The sequence below is a fragment of the Pan troglodytes genome, chromosome 18 (genome assembly GCF_028858775.2).
Source record: "Pan troglodytes isolate AG18354 chromosome 18, NHGRI_mPanTro3-v2.0_pri, whole genome shotgun sequence".
In the NCBI taxonomy this organism is placed as follows: Eukaryota; Metazoa; Chordata; class Mammalia; order Primates; family Hominidae; genus Pan; species Pan troglodytes.
The window spans coordinates 64,548,876-64,563,072 of NC_072416.2; the positions used below are offsets into that span (position 1 = coordinate 64,548,876).

The 14,197-nt window shown below is 51.1% G+C and overlaps 1 protein-coding gene across 6 annotated transcripts in view; it reads right to left on the minus strand.

Annotated features, from left to right (window-relative positions):
- Positions 1 to 14,197, minus strand: part of TK2 (thymidine kinase 2) — a 54,766-nt gene that overhangs the window by 8,386 nt on the left and 32,183 nt on the right. For all 6 annotated transcript variants that reach the window (XM_009430947.5, XM_063797232.1, XM_063797233.1 and 3 more), the window contains 3 exons: positions 13,967 to 14,056; positions 11,572 to 11,645; positions 365 to 453 (listed from right to left, as the gene is read on the minus strand). In XM_009430947.5, the coding sequence (XP_009429222.4) occupies positions 365 to 453; positions 11,572 to 11,645; positions 13,967 to 14,056 (253 nt within the window). The remainder of the gene's footprint in view (positions 1 to 364; positions 454 to 11,571; positions 11,646 to 13,966; positions 14,057 to 14,197) is intronic.

Below are 14,197 nucleotides of genomic sequence, written 5' to 3' on the forward strand. Positions count from 1 at the left end.
TTCTGTTCATAGACAGAGCTCAAAACAGGCCTCACACCCAGCAGGTCTCAGTGAATGTTCAGGCTCTGTCCTTCCTGTTCCTTTGCAAACTAGAAAAACCCATCAGATCACAGTGGATTTGGGTCTGAAAGTAGCTGAGCCAGGGAGGGAAGTTTAAAGAACAAAGGCCAGGTTTCTTCTCCATGAGAGACCAGAAGTCCCGAATTCTGTCTGCCCTCAGGGAGAAAGCTGAACTCCCATGGGGAAGGAATTGCCGAGGGCAAGTGCCTCACCCACTGCCCCCAAGGGTTGGGGCCCAGCCAAGCACATCCTCAAGGGACCCAGGAGAGAGACAAGAGAGGGAGGTGGGAGGGGTGCATCTCACCTATCAAATCAACAGACACGTCCATGTTCCTCAAGATCCAGTCAAACCATTCCGACAGAACTACATAATCCACTTCTGGCATCTTCCCACTGCAATGAGAGTTGTAAGGGCTTATTCACCTAAGAGAAAACTTCTGGGCTATGCAATTCCCCCAAAAGGATCTGGAGACGGCTCTCACTGAAAGGAGTCACCAAGGGTACCAGGGCACAGTGTGATCCGTGCAATACTGGACATGCAGTGACAAGGACCCTAAGCATTCCCGACCTCCTGCTGCCTGGGAGCGGCTTATGGCACAATGCTGCAAGGGCCATGGCATGGAGTGATGGGAGAATTCACTTGGGATTGGAACTCTAAGCAGAGAAAGGGACTTTAAAGCTTCTACCCTGAGAACAGAGACAGTGCTCAGGTTGGGCAATGAATCAGCAAACCAATTTCACTTCTAGAAATTTATTTTGTGGACCAGGGTGGTGGCTTATGCCTGTAATCCCAGCACTTTGGGAGGGTGAGGTGGGAGGATCGCTTGAGGCCAGAAGTTCAAGATCTGCCTGGGCAACATGGAAAGACCCCATCTCTACAAAAACTAAAAAAAAATTAGCTAGGGGTGGTGGCGCATGCCTATGGTCCCAGCTACTCGGGAAACTGAGGCAGGAGGATCACTTGAGCCCAGGGGTTTAAGGCTGTAGTGGGTCATGATCATGCCACTGCACTCCAGCCTGGGCAACAGAGTGAGACCCCTGACTCAAACAAAACAAAAAATTTATTTTGTGAAAATAATCATGATGCTCACCACAGCACTGTTTAAACCAATAAAAAACTAAATCTTGGTAAATCTATATAACAGAAAATTCACGCAGTAACTGAAGGATGATATTGTAAAATAATATTTAATGGCATGGAAAAATTTCAAATCTAATGTTCAGTGAAAGCAACAGGATCTAAAACTGTGTATACCCCAACCACATTTCCAAAAGTATTCACCAATGCATCTTGGAAAGGTGGGAAAGAAAAATATCAAAATGTAAAAAGTGCTTTTCTCAAGCTGCAGGACTACATGAGACTTTTCTTTTTTTCTTTATACCTTTTTGTATTTTCCAAATTTTAACAACACATTACTTCTCAAATCAGCAGTGGGAGTTGGGGAGCATTACTACATATTTTAGTTTTTATTTATTTTTATTTTTTATTTTTTGAGACGTAGTGTCGCTCTGTCGCCCAGGCTGGAGTGCAGTAGTGTGATCTTGGCTCACTGCAAGCTCCGCCCCCCAGGTTCACGCCATTCTCCTGCCTCAGCCTCCCGAGTAGCTGGGACTACAGGCACCCGCCACCACGCCGGGCTAATTTTTTGCATTTTTAATAGAGACAGGGTTTCACCGTGTTAGCCAGGATAGTCTATTTTTTATTTTTTTAAGACAGAGTTTCACTCTGTCGCCCAGGCTGGAGTGCAGTGGCGTGATCTCAGCTCACAGCAACCTCCGCCTCCTAGGTTCAAGCAATTCTCCTGCCTCAGCCTCCTGAGTAGCTGGGACTACAGGTGTGTGCCACCATGCCTGGCTAATTTTTGTATTTTTAGTAGACACGGGGTTTCACTATGTTGGCCAGGCTGGTCTCGAACTCCTGACCTCAAATGATCCACCCGCCTCGGCCTCCCAAAGTGCTGGGATTACAGGCATGAGCCACTGCACCCGGCCTACTACACATTTTAAATGTTAACTTTAAAAGAAAGAAAAAAAGGCAAGAAAGTGGGAAGGAAGAACGAGCCAGGGTGAAGGAGAAATCTGGCATCTATTCCTGGTATTCCTGTGGGTTTCCTGTGCCCTGGGAGGAAATGAACAGGAAAGAGAGAGCAGGAATGGACACAGCTGGAGGGCACAAGCCCATCAGCAGGCAGACAACCCTCACAGGCTCAGCAGAGGAATTCTCCCTTTAACATCCTCCATTCCACTAGTGGCTCCATGTGGGTCCCGCTCAGAGCTGGGTTCGGCAAGACTGGCCATGGGGGAGTGGCCGTACCTGAGCCATGTGCAATGGGAGGCTCTCAGTGGGGAGGGGGCAGGGAGGGGCTGACTCCAGTCCCACGAGGGGATGAGCATGGAAGGAAGTAAGAGGCTGGAAAAGTAAGGCAGGCACTCTGGGAGGCCAAGGGCACAAGTAGCCCTGTCTTGGGGCCCTAACAGCAAGGCATGGCACCAACTGGAGAGGGACATTCTCCCCTAGTCTCTGAGACCACCCCCATGTCCTCAGAAGAGAAGAGTATTTGACAGAGGAGCGGGAGAGTGGACGGAGAACAGCAGCAGGGCCTGAGCAGACTGCAGCACAGAGGCCAGGGCAGACCAACCTGTGGGACTGCCAGGACTCCCAGAAAACCTGGAGAAGCTGCGTGGGAGGCTGGAGGAGTGGGAAGGAAATCCTACAGCATTGCAGAGGGGACTCCCAGCCAACAAAACTCAGGCACTGCAAGTTCAGGTGACAACTTTGTGCCCACAGGCTGCCTCCCTGCCTCCTCTCCGCTTACCTCCTTAAAAGTAGCCCATTCTTTATTCAGGGTCCATCCACAGACCCAAGGGCTTCAGGGAAACCTCACCCCACCCCAAGCTTCCAAGCTTTAGGGTAGGCACAATCGGTCAAAGAGAAGTCGTCTCCCCTAGTTCCAGCAATGCGTTCAGGAAGCCAAGCTAAGTCAATCAGTGCAGGGCCTCCCCCAGCCAGGGGCCCAATTTGGATTAGGCAGGCGTGAGGGAGGTTTGCAGGGACTTACAGAAAAGATACTTCCACACGCTTAGGGAAGAGCCACTAGCAAGACACCTGCCCTTACTCCAACCAGCGAGTGAGAAGCCCAATGCTGCCACGACTACATTGTCACCCTGAGAGAATTGCATGAGGACACGAACAGGATGCACAGTAGCAAAATGTAGAGAAACCAGGCCAGAGGCACCAAATTAAGCCATCTGTTGGGAGTTGATGACAACTCATTGTTCAGGCTACCCTGAGTTGGGTTTCAGTTAGTTCAGCTCTGAATATATGATGTTCAAGAAAGCAAACCACTATCTCTTATTTTCCTTTTCTGGAAAAAGAAGACTGAGAACAAAATTGACTCTAAGAAAATGAGGATGTGCAATGAGGAAGCTGCTGATTAGCTTCTCGCCTACTCCAGCAAACTCATGGCTTGAGGGCACAGAAGAGGTGGCACTGAAGGGGTGGGGCCAGTTAGCAGCAACTGGGGAGAAGCTGAGCTGCCCATGGGACAGTCTCCCAAATGTCCAAGGCTGGACTAGCCACCGGAGTACCTCATGCGTCTGCACAGCTCGAGGGAGACTCTGTCCAATCCCAGAGCTGGGAGGGTGCCCACAGATAGGATCATGGAACTGAACCACAGCTCAGAACAAATGAAGCAGTGTTAACTAAAACCAAACCGACCACCACTGCAAAACAGTCACAGTACATGGGGGTCTGCACATGGAGACATGGGGAGGGGGTCACACCTGTGGGGGACTCTGGGACTGACAGACTCCGGTGGCTCTGCCCCTGCCACAGCTCCCCTGGGAATCAGCTCCAGGTAGTCACAGGGGCCTCCCACTCCCACCCCCACCACAGCCAAACAAAAGGCTTCCCCCACAGGGTTGGTGCAGACTGAGGGGCAGCCTCTCCCTTCCCAGTGCTCTTGGAAGGGGTCCTTGGTCGGGTGGCCTCCCATGGGCAGGGTCAGTAGCCAGACCTATTGAAAACCCTTCCATGACTAGAACCATGTGCCGGAAGAGGCTGGGGGATCCAGGAGGACTGAATGACCAGTGTCTGAGCTGAGTGAGGAAACAGAAGCCTGATCTCCATGACTCCGAGGGACACGGGGCACAGTGGGCACTGCTCTAACTGTATTTCCTCCTAGGAACTCTGCCCAGCTCCTCCTGTGTCTGTCTCAAGCATGGGGCTCCCCACACCACCGACAAGACAAGCCACTGCCTTTATTTCTACAGAATGCACAGAGAGCAATACCAAGCAAATCCAAGCTTGGCAAATCCAAGCACACGACTCAACAGTGGGCATGGGGGTCTCACCCCTGCCCTGACCCCAAGGGGGCAAAACCACGGTCTTGATCCACATGAATCCTGCTGTTACATCAGTACAATTTCTTGCATCCTTCCCTGAGGCCAAGAGAGCCCCCCAGTCTGTGCGGAATGGAATAGAAGAGCTCCCTTGTATACGTTATTTCCTTTTGTTTTCACAAGACCTTGTGAGGCTGGCTTCAGTCCCAGTTTATAGAAGAAACCTGAGGATCAGAGAAGTGAAGGCCAACTCTGTCTGAGCAGGGGTCCAAGCCTGGCTCTCCCTACCCCCAAACCCAAATGCTCTCCATTGCACCACCCGCCCACCCCAGTCTGTCAGCTGACCCGGATCAAGTCCAGTGTCTCTCTAGCCTGAGCTCCAGGAAGGCCACAGCTCTTAGGCGCATGACCCACACCAGGAGGTTTCAGTCTAGACAGGAGCTGGGAAGAACCTAAGCCCCTGGGCCAATCAGCGGGGGAGGAGGCCCAGCCTGTGGTTCCAAATACCAGGTCTTACTCAGTGTCCCTAACCACCAGCCGCAGGTGAGTCAGCATGCCACTTTCCGAGCTGGGTCCCACTCCACACCCTCACTTCTGTTCTAAGAAAAGGACGACCAGGCAATCTTGTAAAACCTTTGCTTCCCACTACTCGGCCCACACAGTCACCTGTGTGGCCTCTTTAGCTACATGAATCTTGCTCACCACCTTCAGCTTTTCATGCCAGCCAGCTGCCTGCCCCTTACACGTTCCTGTCTTTGGCCAGACGCAATGGCTAACGCCTGTAATCCCAGCACTTTGGCAGGCTGAGGCAGGCAGATCACCTGAGGTAGGGAGTTCGAGACTAGCCTGACCAACATGGAGAAACCCCATCTATACTAAAAACACAAAATTAGCCGGGCGTTGTGGCACATGACTAATCCCAGCTACTCGGGAGGCTGAGGCAGGAGAATCGCTTGAACCCGGGAGGTGGAGGCTGCAGTGAGCCGAGATTGCACCATTGCACTCCAGCCTGGGCAATAACAGCAAAACTCCGTCTCAAAAAAAAAAAAAAAAAAGAAGTTCCCGTCTTTAAGGATACTGTGTAACTGGAATCTTCCTCTCCAGGAATTAACACAGCCCTCTCGAATCCCTGGTGGCATAACTGCAGTTACATTCTGCACACCCCAACCTCGCCAGGGTAGACAGTGCCAGAAGAGGTGGGTCTTTTCCCTGGCGAGCTCTTCATTTGTTCACAGCCCAAAGAGCAAGAACACCCTTCAAGAAATTTTACTTCGAGGAGATGCAGGATTCCAATATGTGGGCTTTTCTGGGGACCTGAGCCTGCCATATACCCTTCTGTCTAGGCCCCCACAGATCCTGAACCAAGGCTGCAAGAGCTTCTGAGAGGGAGAAAAAGATCAACCCGAGCACTGAAGGGGCAATGGTAATGTGCCCTCCCACCTTGTGAAGGGCTCCCCATCATGGCATTTTGGGAAGCCTTTTCCTAGAGCATCCCAGGAAATGAGGAAACACGAGCTCCCAGGCAGGAGCTGACGCCCCACATGCCACCGTGTGGTTCCCAGTACCTGGCTGAACTCCCTGCAGGTGGGAACCAAGACACCTTATTCTAGGTATGGGCAAAGGACCCAGCCAAAGTCAGTTCTATGCTACATTTTGCATAGGTAGTGACAATGACAGTAATCTGCATTTTGGAGGAGCCGAAACCTCTAAAAACATCTACTTTGGCCAGGCATAGTGGCTCACGCCTATAATCCCAACACTTTGGGAGGCTGAGGCAGGCAGATCACTTGAGGTCAGGAGTTCGAGACCGGCCTGGCCAACATGGTAAAACCCTGTCTCTACTAAAAATACAAAAATGAGCCAGGCGTGGTGGTGGGCGCCTGTAATCCCAGCTACTCGGGAGGCTGAGGCAGGAGAATTGCTTGAATCTGGGAAGCAGAGGTTGCAGTGAGCTGAGATCGCCTGAGTGATCCAGCCTGAGCAACAGAGCAAGATTCTGTCTCAAAATCAAAAAAACAAAAAACAAAAAACAAAAAAACCCCACATCTACTTTCTCAGTAATACTTCGTTGTGGATGACCGCTCCATCGAGGGCAGCTGGAGTTGTCCGGAGAGTGGCCAAGCTCTAGTCTTCCTTCCCTTTATCCCTTCTGTGGCTCTGGCTAAAAATACTTTTTACTTTGCCCTATGGCTGCCTGATTCTTGGCCTAGGAATAAGTCCAGAAACCTTAAAAACAAAGATAACACAACACAGCCCCCAGCAACCCAAATATGAAGCAACAAATGTGAAATTAAGAAACCACAGGCCAGGTGCAGGAAACAGGAAATCCTGCACTGCGCAGAACTTTTCACCATGGTCCCAAAGACAACCCTCAGGCCGAGGCTCTTGTTCTTATGACCCCCAAAGGTCCAGTGAAGCCCCAAGGAAGCCCACCTTACCGTCAGAACTCCAGGGGAAAAGGGTCACGGCATTGGGATGGAGGGCGCCCTGTGGACCACCTGGCTACCAGCTTTTTTTATTTTTATTTTTTGAGACAAAGTCCCACTGTGTCACTTGGGCTGGAGTGCAGTGGTATGCTCATAGCTCACTGCAGCCCTGACCTCCTGGGCTCAAGTAATCCTCCTGCCTCAGCCTCCTAAGTAGCTGGGACTACAGATGTGCACCACCAGGCCCAGCTAATTTTTTAAATTTTTTGTAGAGATGGGAGTCTTACTTTGTTGCCCAGGCTGGTCTCGAACTCCTGGCTTCAAGTGATCCTTCCCCTTCTGCCTCCCAAAGTGCTGGGATTACAAGTATAAGCCACTACACCCGGCCCTGCCACCTTCTTCTGAGGCCCGTATTCCTCAAAGTGTGATCCCCGACCAGTAGGAGTATGGTCCCACCTGGGCACCTGCTAGAAATGTGGCCTCTCAGGCCCCACCTCAGTGCTACTGAAGTGGAATCTGCCTGTAAACAAGATGCACAGGTGGTTGTGGGAGAAGCTTAGAGTAAAGCCTGTCTGGAAAGAGGCAGAGTCTCCCCCTTGGGCTAGTACCTCAGGATTCTCAGCTTTGGGGAACCCAGTGGGCCCTGAAGCCTTTGGCCTTGATGAGAGAAATCTAGATGCCTCCTGCCACTTCCTCATTTGCTGCTTGCCCTCACACAGCAGGGTTCAGAACACCTTCCCCTCCTGTGGTTAGTTCCTGCCCGATCAGGAAGGGGCACTGGCTTTGTAATCCTTTCTCAGTTCCTTATCTGCCCAATAGGGTCAACAACCAGACAGTAAATGCAGCTCCTGTCCATGGGTCCCTGCCCCGTTCCTTAACCATGAGAGCAGATGCCCCCGTTTCCAGGGAACACATAAGCAGGTGCAGTTCACAAGTGAATCACTTGCCCTGGGAAGGTGTTTTGAATGCCCCTACCCCTCAGTTCTCTGCCTCCTGGACTTAGGGACTCTGGGGTATGTGGCTGAGGGAGTGGGAACTCCAAGCCACATGCAAAGCATGGTGTTTAATACAGGAACATCCATTGTCCTCAATGATAAGTATGTAAATTATTATTTTTAGATACAAACTTAAGAACATATTATGGAGGAAAATGCAAAATCCCAATGAATTCTAGGTTAAAATAGGAGACTCCAAGAAACTTCTGGGTTGTTGGCAGGTGGCTGCTTTGGACCACAGGGTCTGGGAGGATGAGGAAGCAGTGCTGTGGGGAGCTTTCCTCTGCCTTCAGAGGATTCCGATGAAAGGGTCTGAGGAACACCGCCTTTTCTCATCTCCCTGGAGACCATGGTAGATAGCCTGGCCCTCCAGGACAGCCACAGTGCTCCCAGTAGCCTCTGGAGTGCCCAAGGCCACATGCCCACTGAGAGCCTTTGGCTTCAAGAGATCCCAGTGATGGATCTCAAGGCCCCAACAAGGTCTTCAGGGGAATCTGAGCCCCACGAAAGCCATATGAACTTAAAACAATTAGATCCCAAGAACAGAAAGGACACTGTAAGTTTCTTCTGTGGTTCATTGTCCCACAGAAATCCTAACCACAGAGGCCATGCATTCTGGGAGGGCCAGGGAGAGACATAAATATAAAGTCATCAGGACAGGAAAAGAGCTAAAAAAATTAAAAGCTACATTCTCTTCCTAAACTACCCACAGAACAGCTCCAGGCAAGGCCCATGTCATCTAGACCAATGCCGTAACCACAGAGATTGGGAGATACAGAACTGACGCATCAGAAATGTGGTGATGCAGGACCATGGGCGTGAGTTACCAAAGCCCATGGCCATCAGCAGGAACTGTGACCGGCCAAACAAAGACAAATGGCTCCTGGGGAAATCTACCTAGCGCTGGGTGGCCTACAGGTTTGGGGGTAGGATTGGGGAACTCACAAATTTAATAAAGACCAAGGTGGGCAAGGACCCACAAAAGGGTCCTAAGACACGAAGGAGGTGGCAGGTCCAAAGGCTCTTCAGAGATGGACAAGAGGAATCAGAGATGAGAGATGGGCTCAGAGAAATTTAGAAACTTGGTCTTGCTCACAAACAGAGCAAACTTCAGAGCCAGGATAGAACCCAGGCCCACCAAATGCCACACTCTATCCTCTCCCCTTAACCTCTGGTCATTCCATTCCAGATTACTTGCTTCAAAAAGAGCCACGAGGCCGAGCACAGCTGTAATCAGGCTCATGCCTGTAATCCCAGTACTTTGGGAAGCTGAGGCAGGAGGATCGCTTGAGCCCAGGAGTTTGAGACCAGCCTGCGCAACACAGGGAGACCCTGTCTCTACAAAAAATAAGAAATAAATTAGCCAGAAGTGGTGACATGTGCTGTAGGCCCAGCTATTCAGGAGGCTGAGATAGGAGGATCTCTTGAGCCCAGGACATCGAGGCCGCAGTGATCCATGATCATGGCACTGCACTACAGTCTGGGTGACAGAGCACAAGCCCATCTCAAAAATAAAAAAAGCAACAAGAGCCACTGACCCCACACAGAACAGGCCAAGCTGAATGTGATTAAAAGACAGACACAGCCCCACTCTGCGAGGTTCATAAGTAATCCCACCCCACTGCCAAGATCTGTTCCTCAGGCTACAGTTCTTTTTTTGAGACGGAGTCTCGCTCTGTTGCCCAGGCTGGAGTGCAGTGGCGCAATCTCGGCTCATTGCAACCTCCGCCTCGGGTTACAGTTCTAATCAGAGCAGTACACAAACATAACAGAGGCTCCCTTCTGCTCTCGCTCTCCTCTGTCCTGCCTGTCCTCCCTCTGGCTGAGGTGCTAAGGAGCAGGAGCTGAGGACGGCAGAGGGCTGGATAAACCTAGCAGTGGACACCTGGGAACCCAGGTTGTCAGGTGAAAATGGGGTTGTAAGGTCAGGAATGCCACCTGCTGAGAGGGCAAGCTGCAGCCCACAAGAAAATTCTGAGGCCAGGGGGCAAAGCCACGGCCAGGACTCACCTTGGTTGCCAGCCCCTGAGCCCACAGCATTGCTCTGATGCTCTGGGTGGATTTGGGGCAGAGGCTCTCATTTTGGGGGGTGACACAGGCTCAAAGGCATGATCCATGGCAGCTCAGGGCTCCTAGGAGAAGCCTTTTTAGTGGCCCCTCAAATGAAAGGTGCAAAACATGGGGGACCAGAGCCTGGGGAACAAGTTGGGCTGGAGACCAAAGCACAGCCACAGGTCCCCTCATCCAACAATAGCTAACAGGTATCAACGAGGAGCCTGCTCTGTGCTGGGTCCACCCTAGGCAAGGACACCAAACTTGGTGCCTGCCCTTAGGAGCTTATGGTCCGGGGGGGCGGGGGGCAATAAACAATTAGACACATACTAAGTTGAACCACACAAAACTGCCATTTTTGTAGGTCATAATTGGTTAAACGATTTCATATGATTGCCTTAAATACTACAAAGAAAACTAACAGAAAGTAGTCCTTAAGAATAACAAGGGGATCAAGCACAGTGGCTCACACCTATAATCCCAGCACTTTGGGAGGCCAAGGCAGGAGGATCACTTGAGCCCAGGAGTTCAAGACCAACCTGGGCAACATGACGAAATCCTGTCTCTACTAAAAATACAAAAAAAATTGCCAGGTGCGGTGGTGTGTGCCTGTAGTCTCAGCTACTCGGGAGGCTGAGGCAGGACGATGGCTTGAGCCTGGGGGACGGAGGTTGCAGTGAGCTGAGATCATGCCACCGTACTCCAGCTTGGGTGATAGAGCCAGACCCTGCCTCAACAAACAAAAACCAAAACCAAAAACGAAACAAAGACTAACAAGGAGCTTGCCCTATCTAGACAGGGTGGTCGGGGAGGGCTGGGAGACAGGGCGGCATTTAGGAAGACAGCTGCAGAGGAGAGTGGGAGGAAGGGCCTCCAGCGCTGACATCCGAACAGCTCTGCGAGGGAAGGACAGCAGTATCCCAAGCTCACGGCAGGGACAGGTGGGGTCTGAAACCCATTTCCCCAAGACCCCTAGAAATCGGCAGTCTCTGAGCACAGGGATGGAGGGCCCCATGCCTGAGCCCTTGGCACTGACAGGCCACCAGAAGCCCCTAACTAGGTATACATCACAGAGTCTGCTCTCATGAGGGAAGCTTTTAGCGAAAAACACAACGAATGCGACGCACACTGTGCGTCTGACTCGTCCAACTCTCCACCCTTCCCTTTAGCCTTGCACCATGCTGTGTAACTCACTGGACCCTCCCACCTTTCCACCCTGGGCTCATGTGACCATGTGATCTGCTTTGGCCAATGGAATGCTAGCAAATTTGGAGCAGAGGCCTGAAAATATGTCCTTGCATCTCTGCTGTTGCTTCTACCCTCTGTCACCGTGAGAAGTGGACACCTGGGCTGGTTTGCTGGTCCCAGAAGGAGAGTGACAGGCAAGAGGAAAAGAGATGAGCCACCTCCAGTCACCCTTGCTTAGGCTATCCTACATCGGCTGATCCCCAGACATCTCACTGAGCCTAGCCAAGGTAAGCAGAGCTGCCTGGTGACCACCCTGGCTGACTGGGCAATGAATGCAGATAGCTGTCTGCCATGAGGATTCGTGGCTGTTTGTTACACCGCATTGCTATGGCAATGGATAACTGATACAACAGCGGGTACTCCATATCTGTCAATCGAATAAACAAGTTTCTATTTCATTTTGAAAAATTAGTGGTTTAATAAATTATCAATTATGCAAACTACAGTACCTTCTATACAGGTTTTCTACAAAAATGTATCTTGCGCTGTGAATCGACCTCTCCATCAACCGTACAGATGACACCTAAAGGAAAACAAAAAGAGAATCACTAACTCAGGGGAAGAGGAGACAGCCAGGAGGCCTTGAGAAATGTCTGTTACTCCCCCTGCCTGGGGACTTTGCTGAATATGAGAATCAAGGCGGCGGAGAGAGTGAAGCAGGAGGACCTCCTCATTCCCCTGCCAGGAGGAGAAGCCACATCTGCCACCAGGCTCAGGCTGTGTCCCCCTTCCACCCTGACCTGCCCCACACCCCAAAGCTGCATGCATGGCCCAGCAATGCCGAGGCTGAGGGCTCATCAGCAGCTGCCTCTTTGATGGGAGGTGAGTCTCAACTAGAACACGGTCAAGCCCTGGAGAAACCATCCAAAGCTGTCCACTTGAGGCAACATGCGGTGACTAACACGGACCTAAATAGGGTGACTTTGCTTAAGTAGAGGGACCACATGCATGAGGTACAGCCCCACGAGGGTCGGGTTGGGGGTGAAGTTCTGGGGGCTCTGCCCAAGGAAACTGGTAAGAACGATGCCCAAGAGGGAGGAAGACAGCCTGACAGTGCCCCTTTCTGCCAGGATGCTCAATCAAATCCTCTGCAGACGATCTTGCCCTTTGTCCAGCGTTCCTCTGGGAAGCAAGAGGCGCCCTGACCCTTGATGCCAGGCAGACAAACACTACTCTCACTTGGCCATGGCCCACAGCACCCATGGGACCTGGGCCAACAAATCCAAGGCAGATTCAAAGCCATAACCCAGGCACTTCCTCCGTCTCCCTGCTGTCCCTCTGTCCATCCATCCTCTGCCCATCCATCTTCCTTTCCATTCTTCCATCCTCTCTTTCCTTACTTCCTAGCTCCCCATTCATCCCTCTGGTCTCCTTCTGCTCATCTTTCCTGGTCTGTCCATCTCTCTCTGCCTCCTGAGGTAGATTTCCTTAAATAGAGGAGTGCATTTACATCCCTTCCTATTCAAATATCATTAGATACAACTTAGGTTTGCAATTGAGTGCCTGCTCAGGAAAAGCAAATTAGCAAAGGCAAAATGCACTAACCTCAGATCTTTCGATTTGTGGATTTGTGTAATTTAGACAGATATTTGGGGAGATGGAAATTCTTATTCACCAAAAACGGCCCGCTCACATCTTTCAATTTTAAAAGACAGACTTACAGAAGAATGGTAGCTATTGCTGCAGGTACCCAGACTGGGACCGAACTGTCCAGCCCAGCAGCTGTGCCAGTGTTAACTGACTGTAGGGATAGTCTGTCTCCTTCATGCAGAGCCTTAAAGCTGGCATCATAGGTTGTGCTTATAGCTTTGAAACATAGGTGCTGATCAGGACCTCCACAGCCCCCTTTCTTCTAAGAGACTCTGTCTCTAGATGCATCCTCACTAATGGAATAGGCCTAAGCAGCCATGTTTGTGCCTTGGGGTCCTGTCCCCAACACCTGATTGAACCAGGGCTGGACACCTGACCAAAGCTGAACCAATCAGATTCTTTGTCTCAAGAATTTGAACTAAGAGCCAGACCCCATGAAGGTTAAATAAGTGGTTCTCAAATGTGAAAACAAACAAAGCATGCATTCAAGTCACCTGGAGGGCTTGATAAAACACAGATTGCTGGGCCTCATCCCTAGAATTTCTAATTCAGCAGGTCTGGGATGTGACTAGAAAATTTGCATTTCTTTCTTTCTTTTTTTTTTTTTTTTGAGACGGAGTCTCACTCTGTCACCCAGGCTGGAGTGCAGTGGTATGATCTCAGCTCACTGCAACCTCCGCCTCCTGGGTTCAAGCCATTCTCCTGCCTCAGCCTCCCAAGTGGCTGGGATTATAGGCACACACATACCACCACGCCAGACTAATTTTTGTATTTTTTAGTAGAGATGGGGTTTCACCATGTTGGCCAGGCTGGTCTTGAACTCCTGACCTCAGGTGATCCGCATGCCTCGGCCTCCCAAAGTGCTGGGATTACAGGTGGGATCCACCGCACCCAGCTGAAAATGTGCATTTCTAACAAGTTTCCAGGTGATGCTTCCGCTGCTGGTCCAGGGACCACACTTTGAGAAGAACTGAGTTAAACGGCATTGAGCCCAGCAGTTGTCAGGTCATAAAGATGTAAGCTCAGAATGGTGGCAGGGGCACTACCTGGCTGGCTGAGGTTTGCAGGTGGGGGCACTAGAGGCTGGTCAGAAGAGAACCGCAGAAGCCAGAGACCTTGGCCCCACACAGAGAGGCCTGCACAGCACTGAAGGCCTAGCCTGGCTTCCTTGTGAAGTTTCCCTTCCTGGCAATCACATACCCCAAGTCTGAAGAAAACGTTTAAGAAGGTTGAAACTGAGCATCTGAAACGTACCTGAGGACGAGTATGCCTGTCCAGCATGGTGAGCTGCACATAAGTCTGTAGCGTAAGACCCCAGCGAGAGGCATCGTGGTACATCAGGCCCTGCAGAAGGGAAAACACAGCACTTTCCATCAAAGTGGCATCTGCAGGAGGACCCTGGTCTCACAAGGCACTGAAGGACAGCTCAAGAAACCTACACAGGCGGGGTTGGGGCTGGAGATGAACCCAGCATGATCACAGGGC